General features: G+C 33.8%; 1 protein-coding gene across 2 annotated transcripts in view; it reads left to right on the top strand.

Annotated features, from left to right (window-relative positions):
- The first annotated feature begins 4,303 nt into the window (after positions 1-4,303).
- LOC132616226 (tricalbin-3-like) overlaps positions 4,304-15,335 on the top strand; it is a 33,836-nt gene continuing 22,804 nt past the window's right edge. Inside the window, exons 1-9 of one of the 2 annotated variants that reach the window (XM_060330843.1) lie at positions 4,304-5,765; positions 6,369-6,610; positions 7,333-7,351; positions 7,467-7,696; positions 8,771-8,880; positions 9,008-9,106; positions 9,520-9,967; positions 10,081-10,302; positions 12,285-12,934. In XM_060330843.1, coding sequence (XP_060186826.1) covers positions 4,939-5,765; positions 6,369-6,610; positions 7,333-7,351; positions 7,467-7,696; positions 8,771-8,880; positions 9,008-9,106; positions 9,520-9,967; positions 10,081-10,169 — 2,064 coding nt within the window. In that variant the 5' untranslated portion in view covers positions 4,304-4,938 and the 3' untranslated portion in view covers positions 10,170-10,302; positions 12,285-12,934. Of the gene's footprint in view, positions 5,766-6,368; positions 6,611-7,332; positions 7,352-7,466; positions 7,697-8,770; positions 8,881-9,007; positions 9,107-9,519; positions 9,968-10,080; positions 10,303-12,284; positions 12,935-15,335 lie in introns of those variants that run through there. The other variant, XM_060330844.1, reaches the window with a different exon arrangement.

Below are 15,335 nucleotides of genomic sequence, written 5' to 3'. Positions count from 1 at the left end.
TGCTAATTGCTTCTGAAGATGCCGCCTTTTGGTTGTTAATTACAAATCTTCAGTTGTTGTGGGCATTATTTTGGAGAAAACGTTCGGTTCTTATGCTTGTATGTTATAATCTCTCTATTTCAATTTGTTTGAACCTATTTCCTTTTTAGTCCGTGCCAAAATGAATGACATCTTTCCTAATTTGAAAATAAATTCACTTTATGAATGATTTACAGCCACACAAATTTTCAAGGTTTATTTTGATCCACAAGTTTTAAAAGTCTTTCCTCTTTCTTAAATATCGTGCTCAGTCAAATGGATTCATATAAATTGAAACGGAGGGTGTAGATTTTAGATAGGTTAAAGCTTAAGGTGAGGTTTATCCCACCCATTTCAAGGGGAGACGTGACTTTTACCTTTTTAGATAATATTTTCTTATATTTTAACTTTTTTCTTTTAAAAAAGAAATTATTCTCATACTTTGTTTAAGTGTAAAAACGTATAAAATTGTAGGTTATTTAGTATCAAACTAAGCTGTAAGTGTATATATTAGTTGGGCAGAACTTGTAAAATAAATAAGTTAGAACGATCATCAAACTAAGTTTGCCTTATTGGGCAAAACTTGTAACTGTATATGATAGAAAGTTTTGTCTTTAAGACATACGTATATATTCTGAAGTTAGTCAAGTCAGGCCTTAAAGACATAACTTTAGATTCCGAAGTTAGTCTAAGTTGGGTATTAAAGGCATAACTTTAGATTCCAAAGTTAATCAAGTTGCGCTTTAATGCATAACTTTAGATTCCGAAGTTAGTCAAGTTAGGTCTTAAGGCATAACTTTAGATTTCAAAGTTAATCAAGTCAGGCCTAAGGCATAATTTTAAATTTCAAAGTTAGTCAAGTAAGGCTTTAAGGCATAACTCTAGATTCCGAAGTTAGTCAAGTTAGACCTTGATGCATAACTTTATATTTCACAATTAGTCAAATTAGGCCTTAACGCCTATCTTTATATTCCAAAGTAAGTCAAATCACGAGCTTACCATTTTTGGAACCAAAAAAAAAAAAAAAAGACAAAATTTCATGGCTGATTTAGAGTCTTTGTTCACTGAAACACATGAACCCATTTGCTAAAAATACAAACACCTTTTTGTTACAAATAAGAAATTAATCCATGTATCTATATCTCTCTGGTGGCTCTCCAGAGAACAAAATTTGATAGGAAGTAAAGATTCCTCACAACAAATTGATGAACAACTAGTGGTGTTCATTTAACTACCCTAGATTCAAATTGACCAACATAGAACACCAGATTGGGCCATTTGTACAAATGTTCGAATTAGATCTATCACTTCTATAGCTTTAATGATATCATTTTTTCGATTTTCTCCATTTCTTTTTTGTTGTATTTTCAGATCTGTAAGTCAGGTTACCTAATTGGTTGGGTAGTTACTAAAGAAAAAATTGTTTGGATAGGGCCAATGGAAGCTTCGAACCGTTATAGAGAAATTGACGGCAAAATTTGAAATCCACGGTTGGAGAAAAAACCTAAGCTATGTGGAATGGGAGGGGTAGTTTCGTCCACTTATTATTAACTTAAAGCGTTAAGGATAAAAACTAAAACAATGAGATAGGAGGGCCAAAAACTAAAGACCAGCCAAAAATAAGGACATTTGTGCTAATGACTCGTTTTGTTTTACCATGCGTAATATTACTAGTGAGTTCAATAAATTACAATTACTTCACTAATCTTACGCTATTATTCAATGAATCACAAACTTGACGTTTTACTACACGTAAATCAGTAATGTGTTCAATGAATCACAAACACTGTTAATATTTAACTTGTTCAATGAACTAAAGACTTAAGCATACCGTTGATTAATAAGATATGAACATACTGGTATAATATATTTAGGTACTCCCTTTGTTTCACTTTATGTGAACTTATTATCTTATTAGCTCGTGCCAAAAAGAATGACACTTTTTTATATTTGGAAACAATTTACATTTATGCAATGATTTATAACCGCACAAAACATATTTGATTCATTTAACGCCATAAGTTTAAAAGTTCTCTTTTTTTTCTTAAACTCTGTGCCCAGTCAAATAGGTTCACATAAATTAAAATAGATGGAGTATATTATATTTGTTCGAAAGATATTTATCTCTTGTATAGAGTAATTTATTGTATATAAGAGCCGGGAAAACAGTCTCTTACAGAAATGTAGCGTAAGGCAGCGCACAATATTCGCATAGCAGGAGCTTAGTGCATCAGTCTACCCTTTTAAGAAATACAACAACCAACGACATACCATTATAATCCCATAAGTGAATCTGGGGATGATAAGATGTACGAAAACCGTACCCTACAAGGGTAGAAATACTTTCCGGTTGACCCTCGGAATTATATAAGAAATACGCCAAAAATAAAAAGAAGTCAAACATTGATATACCATAATAAAATGTCAGGACACCAAATAATAGAACTTATTTTAGAATCAAAAATCATTTTTTTACTTTTTTTTTAAATGGGCCGTTAACTCAAACATGACCCGACTTACAAATGACTGGCCAGCCACCTAACTTGTGAAATGCGATGGACAAACCGTGTAAGAAAGTAAAGTCAAAGGTCCAAAACTGCGTCAATTCCGACCCATGTGAAACTTATTTGATTTTTATATAATTTGATTTATTGATACAAAAATCCTCTAGTTTGGTACGTTTTCAATACTAATTTATACAACTTCATGTTTTCTTTACTGAACCAACTTTATTCATCATTTTAATATTTCTATCGTTATCACTAATACTTCCTCCATTTCATTTTTTACGGCGAGATTAGAGTACTAATTAAATCAATTTAAATGTTTTAAAATAAGATTTACATAATAAAAATCATTTAAAAATTCCTATTAGTAACAATAATCGACATATGTAAAAATATTTAATTATAACTAAAGATATATTTATTTAAATCTCTAAATAGTAACAATGCATATAAAATTAAACAAAAGGAGTATATCGCTTTCTCTATACAATTTGGTTTGACGTATTTGACTAGACATGGTGTTATGGAAGAAATAAAAATGGAAAAGAAAGTGACGACATGTAAGCTAAAACACGCATATAAAGTATGAAAGTTCCAAACTATTTGTTTGCATACAATGACAAACACGTTGATAACAAAGGATTGATACATAGGCCGACCTACTATTTGAATTTTGAATTTATTTCACGACCCTATGTTAATATATAGTATAATAATAATAATAATTAAATTTTCATAAATATTTGATAAAGTTTTACTCTCTATATCCCAGTTTAAGTGTCTTAATTTAATTTAACTGAGCCGGAGTTTAAAAAATAAATGGACACGTTTGAATCTTATGGTATTAAATCAAAAATGTGTTTAGTCCTTTAAATATTGTAGTCTTAAACTGTCGTATAGAATGTTTGAATTGAAAAACTTACTAAATATAAGATAGATCAAAAAGTAAAATAAAACACTTAAATTAGGACGGAGGGAGTATAATATATGTACAAGATCAAAATAAAAGCTATCAAAATCTATGAGCCACACTATAAATCTGTCTGGCATAAGTTAAATTAATACCAACAAGAATTACGGTCAGCAGTAAGTACTCCTCGAGTTTGAGCCCTAGATATGTCGCCTTATTAACAAAAGCTTTATCTTCGACGTGAAACTTCCTGACGCGATCTCAGATTTAGTCGAGCCCAATACGATGTGTGACACTTTTCAGCCAACTTCAAATTTAGTTGGAGATCAGTGCGACTAATAGGAAAAAAAAAGTAAAAGTAGCAGTCTTTTAACTCTTTTTAATAATGTTACAAGTGCATCATCACTTTCAATCAAAATATTGGGAATTTTGAGTCATCACCATTCATGAGAATTCCCTAATGTTACCATTACTTCTTTTGACTCAATATATGTCACTCTTTTTTTATTAATCAATTTAACAAAAATAACATTTTTTTATATTTAGTAACAAATTAACTTTTTAGTTTTAATAAGATAATTTATTACTTCCTCTGGATCAAAAAAAGTATCCATTCAGCCCTTTTGTTTTAGGTAAAAGAGAGTATCTACTTATTAAATCAAAAAAAAATTAACCTTATTTTTTCAAATTTGTTTCTATTAAGTATTTGTAATCAAATTCCATACCTATTTAATTAAGGACAGTTTAGTTAAATTACCATTCTCCTAAAGCGTGTGCAAATAGCTAAGTCAATGTTTTTTTAATCTGAAGGGAGTACTACTCAATCATATACCTTAGTATAAATTGGGACGAATATAATATTCCTTTAGCAGCTTGTGGGGTTGGCTTACTTTCACACGTAGTGGTGTGTGTTACATCACATATGCAAATATTGCTGCAAAATATTTTTGCGGCCTTTAAACTTCCTCTTCGATTCCCTTGTAATCGTGTAGGATCAAATTCCTGATTTCAACACCACATTTGTACTTTCCCTTTTGGCCTTTTCACTCTTCCTATCTTCATTTTCTCTCTCTCTCTCACACACACAAAAAAGAAAAAAAAGTCCCACAATTTTCCATTTTCTTATGCACTTCCAATGCATCCATTTGTGCTAAAAATTGTTAATTTTATAGCTTGTAATGTTGTTTTCTATACCATTTGAAGATATAGCTTTGAACAAAACTACTACTCGCCCGTCCCAATTTACATGACACTCTTTTTTTAATCAGTCTCGTAAAGAAAAACAACTTTTTTATATTTAGTAATAATATAATTTTAAAATACCTATTATACCCTTAATGAAATAATTTCTAGCCACAAATTCTTTTTGGCTTGTTTTAGACGTAAAGATTCAAAACTTGGTCTTTCTTGATAGATTTTGTAATCTTGTTTGGATTCATGTTTACTGGTATACTTCAAGAACTGTTAATTATAGCTCAAAAGGCTTTTGGGTTTTTGTAATTAATGGTTTTTGAATCAGTTTCTGCTATTACCCTTGATTTGCCTAGCCTATTTTTGGTATGCCCATGTAAAAGTAATGGCAATTCACTATTGAATACAAAAAGGAAGAAAAGGGGTTTGAGGAAATTAGGTTCAGATTTGGATTTGAGCCCGAATTGGAGTTCGGGCTATGGGATTAGCCCGAAATGTGTAATTCGGGCTTGTGTGAATGGTGGTGGTCTTGGAGACCACCATAATTTTGATACTATAGAGATTACAAATAATGCTAGAAGAGGTGCTAGAAATATTGTAATTAAGAGAGTTGCTGATGAATTGGATGAGTTAGAAGGTTCTAGTAGTTCAAGAAACAATTTTGCTAGTAGTTTTCAAGAAGATCCTTTTGTAGATAAGTTAAGAACTCAATTAGGGGTGATGCATCCATTACCTTCACCTCCAATAAATCGAAGTATTTTTGGTCTTTTCGCGTTGTTTTTCTTCGTTGGTGTTGTTTTTGATAAGGTTTGGACATCTAGAAAGGGAAATTCTAAGGTAGATAATCGAGGGAACACACCGCGTGTCCCAACGAATATTTCGTCGTTGTTGTTGTTGGAGAAAGATTTGCAAAGGAAAGAATCAGTGGAATGGGTGAATATGGTGTTAGGGAAGTTGTGGAAGGTTTATAGACCTGGAATTGAGAATTGGATCATTGGTTTGCTTCAGCCTGTTATTGACAATTTGAAAAAGCCTGATTATGTAGAGAGAGTTGAGATAAAGCAATTTTCGCTCGGGGATGAGCCTCTTTCTGTTAGGAGCGTGGAGCGGAGAACTTCTCGTCGAGTCAATGATTTGCAGTGAGTAACATTTCTTGCAACCCCCTCTTCTGACTGAAAAAAAAAGAAAGAGTTTGAAGTTAAAATTAGAAAAACTGTTGTTCTATTTTCTTGGTAGAAATAAAAGGAAGGTATTAGAGAAAAGCTCTTTCCTTGTGCAATTTTCTTGGTTGAAAGCAGTTGAGCTGATATTATCTCCTTAGCATACATTCCTTGTTTAGTTGATGTCTAGAATAGAAGGAAAATATACATACTTAATTTATTTAGGAGGAAAATATCTTCTCTCATTCTCAATATAGAGATTTGGTGTTTTTGCTCTATTGAGGAAATAATTAGAATAAATTATGGTTCATTATTTGAAATTATAATGGGTGTACGGCTGCCAGCTTTTCCCATCTGTAACCTTGCATCTTCTTGATGTTTTACTAATGAATTTTATTACTTTACCAAAAAAAAAAAATGGGTGTACGGCTATGATCTTCTCTACTTTTTCCTGCTATAAATATCTCTAGTTCCGATCAAACTGACATGATAAAAGCGCAACTCCTTATCTTTTTCTTATTAGGTGAAAGTTCATTTTTTGATGGAAATCAACTGATATGTGCATTGTTTAATGCTGTCTAGGTATCAGATAGGCCTCCGATACACTGGTGGTGCTCGCATGCTATTAATGCTGTCCCTAAAATTTGGAGTTATCCCCATTGTTGTGCCAGTCGGCGTTAGGAACTTTGACATTGATGGTGAACTCTGGGTCAAATTACGATTAATACAAACAGAGCCTTGGATTGGAGCTGCTTCTTGGGCTTTTGTTTCCCTTCCGAAGATAAAGCTTGACTTGTCACCATTCCGTTTGTTCAACCTAATGGGTATGTGAATTTCGACTTAGAGCTTTATCTATGAGATGAATCATGTGACAGATGTGAATCTTGGTCTTTGGGTAGGAAAAGCCATAAGAGTTCGAGAAAATTAAAGGATCTAGAAAATAGATCTTTCATGCTAGTTCATCTTGCTTGCTTTCGTTCTCTAACCAACACTTCCACTCACAGGTCTTATTCATGAAACGTTGCGAGCACATTATTTAGCTTGGATTTAAAAAGATAGTGTTTTTTTTTTTTTTTTTTTTTTTTGATAAAGAGAAGATGTAGTGTTTTAAAGCCGATACCTTCAAGATTTTACCTATGAACATATTTGCTTTCTTCTTTATCTAGTTTTCCTTGTTGCTCTGTGTAATCTTCTCTATGGAATCAGCTCCCAAGACTAGCTTTCTTCTGCCGTAAAACCTGATTTTAGGATTAGTGAATACCAACTCTTTTAGTTGAGTTACTGTGAAGTGAGATCTTTCCAGTACGTAGTGATGAATTGTTGCACCCAGCTGCCCTTTTTAGTGATGAATTGTTGAATACTTACTGATGCTGAGTTGTCATCGTTTGTTGGCCTGCTATTTGGTTTTCTTTTTATAGTTTCTAAGATGGGATAGTGATACGTAAAATTAATTGAATAAACTAGGTGAGTGATATTTTTGATGTTGCCAATATGAGGATTTTCACATATTTATGTTCTTTCCTTGCATGTATTTGGGCGACACCAGCAATTCCTGTTCTATCAATGTAAGTAATACTTTATCCATTATCTGCTGTTCTTATTATAATATTGTATGGAAGTATCTCATTTTCTCACTGCAGCTGTGACTTTGAGTTTTTATTTCTTCTACGGATGTTTCAGGTTCTTGAAGAAACTTCTTACTGAAGATTTACCTCGTCTCTTTGTCCGTCCGAAAAAAATTGTGTTGGATTTTCAGAAAGGGAAGGCAGTTGGCCCTGTTCCGAATGATCTCAAGTCTGGTCAAAACGAACCTCCTAAGTCTGGAGAAATGCAAGAAGGAAATAAGGACTTTGCTGGAGAACTATCTGTGACTCTTGTTGATGCAAGGAAACTCTCTTATATCATCTATGGTATGAATTTTTTCATCTTTCATCAGTGGCATCAATCTTTCCTAGTTCTGATATTTTTGCTTCTTAGTAACACTAGAAACTTGTCATGGACTACAAACTATTAAATGAGGTTCTCTCTTCATATTAATTCAATAGTTAAAATTGTTGTGTACATGTTCTAGTTTGTGAAAGGAAAAAGGACGAAGGTATTTACTTGAAAATCAGTTGAAGATCCAAAAGAATGTGATTTCCATTGCATGTGAAACTACTTTAAGTGAATATAAAAGTCATACATTTTGGTCCAGTGATCACTGTGAACCAGTGGACACATAATCTATCATCGTTATTTGAAATCAAATAATTACTGGATGAAATCGCTAATTCAGGAAAATAGTACCAAATGAAATCACATTATGAAGGAAATGTGAAGACTTTTGACTATGCTCACTAACAAATCTAACACAATTGTGTAGCTACAGCTTATCACAAATAAGTGACTTCCTTAAATTCCTGTTGCTCCCTCCTCTCCCCTTTTGCCTTTTCTTTTTACTTCCAACCACAGGTAGGTTGCACACATATTGCCTTTGTAAACTGGAAAATATGGTCTATATGTGATTCAGTGATATTGACCACCACCAAGAGACAATGATAGGTACTTATCAAAAGTGAAAGGTTTTTGTTTCCAGATGCTAGGCTAGCACATGGAGAGCCTTGCACATAAGATGTTTAGATCAGGTTATCACATCAAACAGGAATCGGGAAAAGCAAAACTTTGTAGCACAAGGATCTCGATTTTAACATGTTTTTAATCATACATGTAATACTAGTTTAAAAAAAAAAAAAAAAAAAAGGAAAGAAAGGAAAGAAAGGAACATGTTACCTATGAATACCTCCACTTCATGTTTACATGATACACAAGTTTAGTTGGTATAAGTCTCCTGTTAAGCTGCAAGTTTATTTTCTAGATGAAAGTTTTTCAGCCTCATTGCTCTGTTTTATGGATGATAAATACTACTGTTTTGCTGTGCATGTAATTTCCTCTTTTATTTCCCCATGTCTAATCTTTGTGAAATTTTCCTGGCCTCTATCATTCAGGCAAAACTGATCCATATGTTATTCTAAAACTTGGAGATAAGGTAATACACAGCAAAAGAAACAGTCAAACTACTGTTATTGGACCTCCTGGAGAGCCTATATGGAATCAGGTGATTTAAATATGAATCTGTTGGCCTAATATGCTGATAGGATTTATTTGGTGGTGGCTTGCTTTATCTTCTGCTGTAAGCCTGTAACTTATACATCTTTTTCCCATGTTTCTTTTCCCTTTGACAGGATTTTCACATGTTTGTCACAAACCCCACGAGACAAAAGCTGTATGTAGAAGCAAAGGATTCCCTTGGATTTACAGATTTGAGTATCGGCTCAGGAGAGGTACTTGAAAATATTATCTATTGTCTTTGTTTCTGAAAGGCAATCCATCTAAGTTTGTTGGTTTTGTAATGTGCCTTACACAAAATGGAAAATGGAAATGAATAAAGGGCTTATACATTGCACAAAGTGTACTCCCAACTAGTGGAGGGATGGGGGAGACTGTGTATACTGTACGTATCCTGTCACTTGCATTTCTGCAAAGAGGCTGTTTCCATGCCTCAAGCCAGCGATCTAATGTCACAAGGAGCAACTCTACCGTAGTGAAAAGGCTAAGCCTCTAATAATGCAAATGATTACACTTGGAAACGGATGCTTTTGGCATTTTATTTTTTCTATGAGGCACATTATTATTAACGATGATCAAGGTAGATATTTGTATAAAAAGGTATCCTGCTGATGACTACTGCTTCTAGGTTGATCTGGGATCTCTCGAAGATACTGTACCAACAGACGTGATTGTGGTCCTCAAAGGTTGGGGACTACTTGGGCCAAGGCCTGTAGGAGAGATTTTACTGCGACTGACATATAAAGCTTATGTCGAAGATGAGGAGGATGAAAAGATTGAAGCAAGATCCATGGATTTGGATGCTTCAGATGATGAATTGTCCGACTTCGATGAACGAGATACTGCTGTCTATGAGCAGCTTGGGAAGAGTATGTCAAGTGGAACAGATAAAGAATCATTTATGGATTTATTAGCAGCGTTAATTGTCAGCGAGGAATTCCAAGGGATCGTGGCATCTGAAACAGGCAATGGTAAATCTGTAGATGAGTTTAAAACTAGAGTGTCAACATCAAGACAACGTGCTCCTACTAGATCTGTAGAGCAAAATTCTGATACTCTTCCTGAAAATTTTGGAGGTAAAGTACATTGAATTGTTCTAGATAGTTCAAATCCCAGTTTCTTTGTTTTGCAGGAAATGCGTAGAGTTCTTCTCATTTCTTGCATGTCTAAATAACATTTTTATTTGCAGAATCGGCCCTGTTTTGGCTAGCGATTATTACAAGTATATCAGTTCTAATTGCTCTCAATGTCAGTGGTTCTAGCATTTTCAATCCATGAATAACGAAACAAAATAAAATTGATAGATAGCCCCTGTAACGAATACAATTTAGAGCTTCTGCGGGAATGATTCTGCCTAACCACACAGTTGTCACCACTCTGGGATTGCCCGAACAGAAACCTTATATTCGAGGTGTGTTTTTCTTCTGATCCTATACTTTAACTCACTTTTCCGCATGCATTTATCATTTAAACTTATTTCTCTAACTCTTGTTGTATACCTTTGTCGGCCCGGCTAAGATCAACTGTAGTATCTGTTCTTATCAGTTCCCCTGCCTCTTGCTGTTATTGGCTTTTCATTCCTTAAGGGCATGGCTGTACATTCTTCAAATATGCAAACAACTTTTTGTTTTTTTGGGCTTTTCCTCCCCTCATAAGCATTTTTTTTTAACAATTCAATTGTCTTCTGCAACGCTGATTTTTTTACCTACTGACAGACAGTGGCGGAGCCAGGATTTCCGCCGAGGGGGTTCAAAATATAAAAAAATAAACATACGAAGAAGCCTAAGGGGTTCAACATCTACTCTCTCTCTATATATATATGTATAAAAAAAATTAACCTTGTAAAAACAGTGGTTTTTTTCCGCCGAGGGGGTTCGTCCGAAACCCCTCGGCACAGTGTGGCTCCGCCACTGCTGACAGATAAAAAGGACGAACCCCCTCGGCACAGTGTGGCTCCGCCACTGCTGACAGATAAAACATTGAGTGATCAATATCAAGGAGAAGAGAAATTAATTTTAACCTAAAAACGGAAACAGTAACACATAAGCAACCCTCTATTCCCAAATTAGATATGAGGCAGAAGGGAGCCCGTCCACGTTTTATTCTGATCAACTCTACCCAGTGTAGAAAAATTAGCCTCTGTAGCTGGCATGACGCTATGCACACCGAGTAAAGAAACCAACAGTAAAAAATCAGTTCATCTTGAGCAACAACAAAAAGTAAAAAAGAACTTTTTTCTTTTGGCGTTTCCTGTTGTACCATTTTCTTAAATACATTCCATATTTTATTATGCTTTTAGTGGACAATAACAGTAGTTCTTAATAGGAACATCTGTAATTTACAAAAATTTGGAGTAAGTGTGATTTATATGCAACTAAATTTAGCAACCAATAGTAAAGCTTCCATATAGCTTGCATATAGGAAATTGGGATGGTTTTACGTAGTGTAACTTATATGCAACTAATTATAGCAACCAGTGACAAAGCTAGCAGAAGGTGCATGTGAAATTATAGCGGGTTTATGTTGTGAACTTATATGCTTTGGTCCTGGTTGCTACAACTTTTTTGAGTTTCGGGTTTTAATTCTCAATTGAAAGAGCTAGTTCATTTGTTAGGAAGCCTAACTTCTTGAACAGGTTACTAGGTTGTTGGACATGAATTTCCCTAGGAAAAAAAATTGAAGTTTTGTGAGTGGAAACTGTTATTTCTCTTCAAACATGTTTTTCAAACTTCATAGTCTGTATTTCAAGTTTGAAGTTGAAATAATGGACCCGATTGCAAAACAAACACTTATTCAGTTCATTGTAATAGTCTTCAAATATTATTTAACATATTCGAAATAACACAAACCAAACTTTGAACCCATTATGTTAACGTGCCACGTTAACAAAAATTACCATGAAAAATACCATGATAATCTTGAATATTGACAATTATGACCCACTATTTGATCTAACTTCAGAGTGAAACTGTATAAATTAGTAGATTTACAATTATTTGTTTGGTGTTTCAATTCCCAACTTCTTGAAGAATATAGTGTGACTTGACAATTGGTGGATAACCCAAGACCTGGTTTGGATGATGATGTTCACATATCATATCCACGGAGAAATTCTCTAGGAAAATAGGGATTTTAACGTAAGGGAATTTAGTAGTTATTTCATGAGAGCGTATCTTGGACAATTGGTGGATAACCCAACCTGGTTTGGATGATGATGTTCACTTATCATATCCACGGAGAAATTCTCTAGGAAAATATGGATTTTAACATAAGGGAATTTAGTAGTTATTTCATGAGAGTGTAGCTCGGTTTACATTTGTTATCTTAAAGTTGTGATTCTGTAATTTCTTGAGCGAAGAACTAAAATTTGCTTATTCGCTTCTTTTCTTGCAGGCTGGGCAATTGCTTCCTCCTATTTCTGTCAAGTGTTGTACAATCTTAACATTTTAACTAGATCAACAACTCAAACCCTGCCCCCATCCCCCACAATCCCAATAGCAAATGAAGGGAATTCCCAGACACACATAAAAGAGAAGAGAACATTAAAAATATACTACAATGAGAGGTATATATTCTTGTTGGCGGCAAATTTTGGCCATCCTTTTTCTCTTGGTATTTGTTGCATCCTGTAAATTCTCACTCTCTCTCCCTCTCTGTGTGCACGCTCGTTTATACTAAACTGTCACAGCTGTAGTGGCACAATGAGGTTTTCGTCTTTACAAGCGAGCATTAGTTAGATTCAATCTCAAGGGTCTGCTAAGCCGTTGAAACTAGTGAAAATAGTTGTAGCAACTCTGTTGTCTCCTTCAACCTTCCTTTTTCTTCATTGTTAAAGTGGTAAGTGAAAGGGGAATAGTATTATTTAATGACAGTACTGTCAATGTCACGATATTACGTAGCTTAGATTATTTTAACATCCAATTGTTGCTTGCTACTTCATGTGCCTGTGAAGGTACTGGATGCCTGAACCTTGTTATTTCTTCAATGACCTGTTTTGCCTGCAGTTAGTGGAAATGTCAAGTACATGGGGTTAATATTGTTTATTCTCTACAGTCTAACTATGAAACATCATATACGATTTAACAGTGTATCGTAATTGATGAACTATTATCCTTTTCTACGATCAGCCTTTTTCAAAATGAGGATGTATCATCCTATCTTTATTTATCCCAGTATTCTGTAATATTTTGAGAATTAAGTGGATACAGTAAGAGGTGTTGAGTATTTTTGTACTTATATCATATAATCTTGCTTGCTAAGTTTTTCCAGATGAAACTCGATAAATATTAACCACAAGTCCAGTATAAAAAAAATATTCAAACCGGCATTCTCGTCTAAACTCGATAATCTGGTAAAAGCTTTTGTACTAATATAACAACATACCTATTGTAATTCTACAAGTGGGTATGGGGAGGGTAGGATGTACGCAGACCTTACTTTTACCTTAATGAGATAGGGAGACTGTTTCCGATAGACCTTCAGCTCAAAATAAATGTGCTGTCTTTATACTAATCAAAATTGAATTTGGTCGGTCAAGCTAAGTAGGAAAATATTATCCTTCATAGTAGTTTCTCACTTGTTTTCTTGTATTTGTAAGTGAGCAAAAATTATTGTCTTAGGTATATACCATATACTGACAGGGTATCATAAGAGATTGGTCCTCTATGTACCAACCTGATATACCATATATTGATAGGGTATCATAGAGGACTGATAGTAATTCCTTCAAGAAAAACACTTAGTCCTCTATGATACCACCTGATATATATCATATACTAACCCGGTATCATAGATGGCATATTCATTCCTCAAAAAATAATACTACTCAATATCTATGATACCCACATGATATAAATTATATACTGACATAATATCATAGAGATTGGTTTATCCTTAAAAAAAGCATTACTCGGTCCTCTATGATACTCACATGATATATATTATATATTGATAGGGTATCATAGAGGAATTATTCATTCGTTCCAAAAAATAGTCCAGTCCTCTATGATACCAACATGCGATATATTATATACTCATAGGGTATATCATACACGGTTGGTTCATTCCTTCAAGAAAAACTCAGTCCTTTATACTAACCTGGTATATGTCATATACTAACAAAGTATCATGGAGGACAAGTTCGTTTTGATATTTTAACTTTTATATTATTTTTAGTAACTTTTACTTGTGGAAAAAGCAGAAAAAGTAGAGTCTTATTTTAAATATAAGCTTTATTTGCATTTTTAAAATAAAGAAATAATAAAAATATGTTTCAATTAGTTTTGATTTTAATAAAAAGCTAGTTACTTTAGTCTGATAATTTTTTAATTCGGAAAAGGGCCAAAATTACCCCTGAACTTTGGAAAATAGTTCATCCATACCCTTCGTTATACTTTAGGGCCAATTATACCCTTACCGTTATACTATGGGGTCAATTATACCCTTATGTCTAACAGCTGCCACGTGGCATCATCCCAGCCCTTCAAAATTATTTTCCCCTCAAATAATTTTTTACCCACTAAACTTTTATAAATTTATCCCCTTTTATACATGCAGATTAAGCTCATCAACGGCTGGTTCCAATCAGTATCATAAATTACAGAGTAAAATTCCCAAAAATATGAAATTAAAACCAAAACGAGGCTATGCTACATTCCTCTCAAAAATGAATATTCATCTCCTAATGTTCTTGAACTTTAGCAAACTAGCCTTTCTGCTTCCGGGAAAAGCAACTTATGTCAATTTCATTTTTTGAATAAAGCCATTAAAAGTTTCTCAATATTTACTCTGATCTGGCAGCTGTGAAGAAGGAATGAAAGCCTGAAGCTTGAACGGGTAATATGTCACCAAACCTGCCCACTTGCCCATCGGTTAGTATTGATCCCAGTTTCAGCGTGCTCTCTCCAAATTTGCTGCCAACCTGGATATTGTAGGTACAAAATTCAGGTTTACATAAGGAACCCGACCGATTCGATTTTTTTTTTCCAGCCAAGAAGTAATGGGTTGGGTCTGTATCAGTTTGGCTGGAAAAAAAATGGATCGGGTTGAGTTATTTTAGTGGATAAAAAATTATTTAAGGAGAAAAAATAATTTTGAAGGGCTGGGATGATGCCACGTGGCAGCTGTTAGAGATAAGGGTATAATTGACCCCATAGTATAACGGTAAGAGAATAATTGACCATAAAGTATAACGAATGGTATGGATGAATTATTTCCCAAAGTTCAGGGTTAATTTTGGCTCTTTTCCGTTTTTAATTACTTCTTGTTGTGATCTAATTATTAATATTTTTTTATATTCATATTAATCTATAAATAATTGGCTTTGCACTGGTTATGTTATTGTTTTTGTTGTTGTATAAATAATTAGCTAATATTTTTTTTAACCTTGAAAAGATAAAACAAAAGACAAGAAAGTAAAAAGAAAAAAGATAAAGTGGAAAGAAA

Source organism: Lycium barbarum, chromosome 10 (genome assembly GCF_019175385.1).
Source record: "Lycium barbarum isolate Lr01 chromosome 10, ASM1917538v2, whole genome shotgun sequence".
Classification (NCBI taxonomy): Eukaryota; Viridiplantae; Streptophyta; class Magnoliopsida; order Solanales; family Solanaceae; genus Lycium; species Lycium barbarum.
Note: the sequence above shows the minus strand (reverse complement) of the source record. Positions and strands in the feature narration are given on the sequence as shown.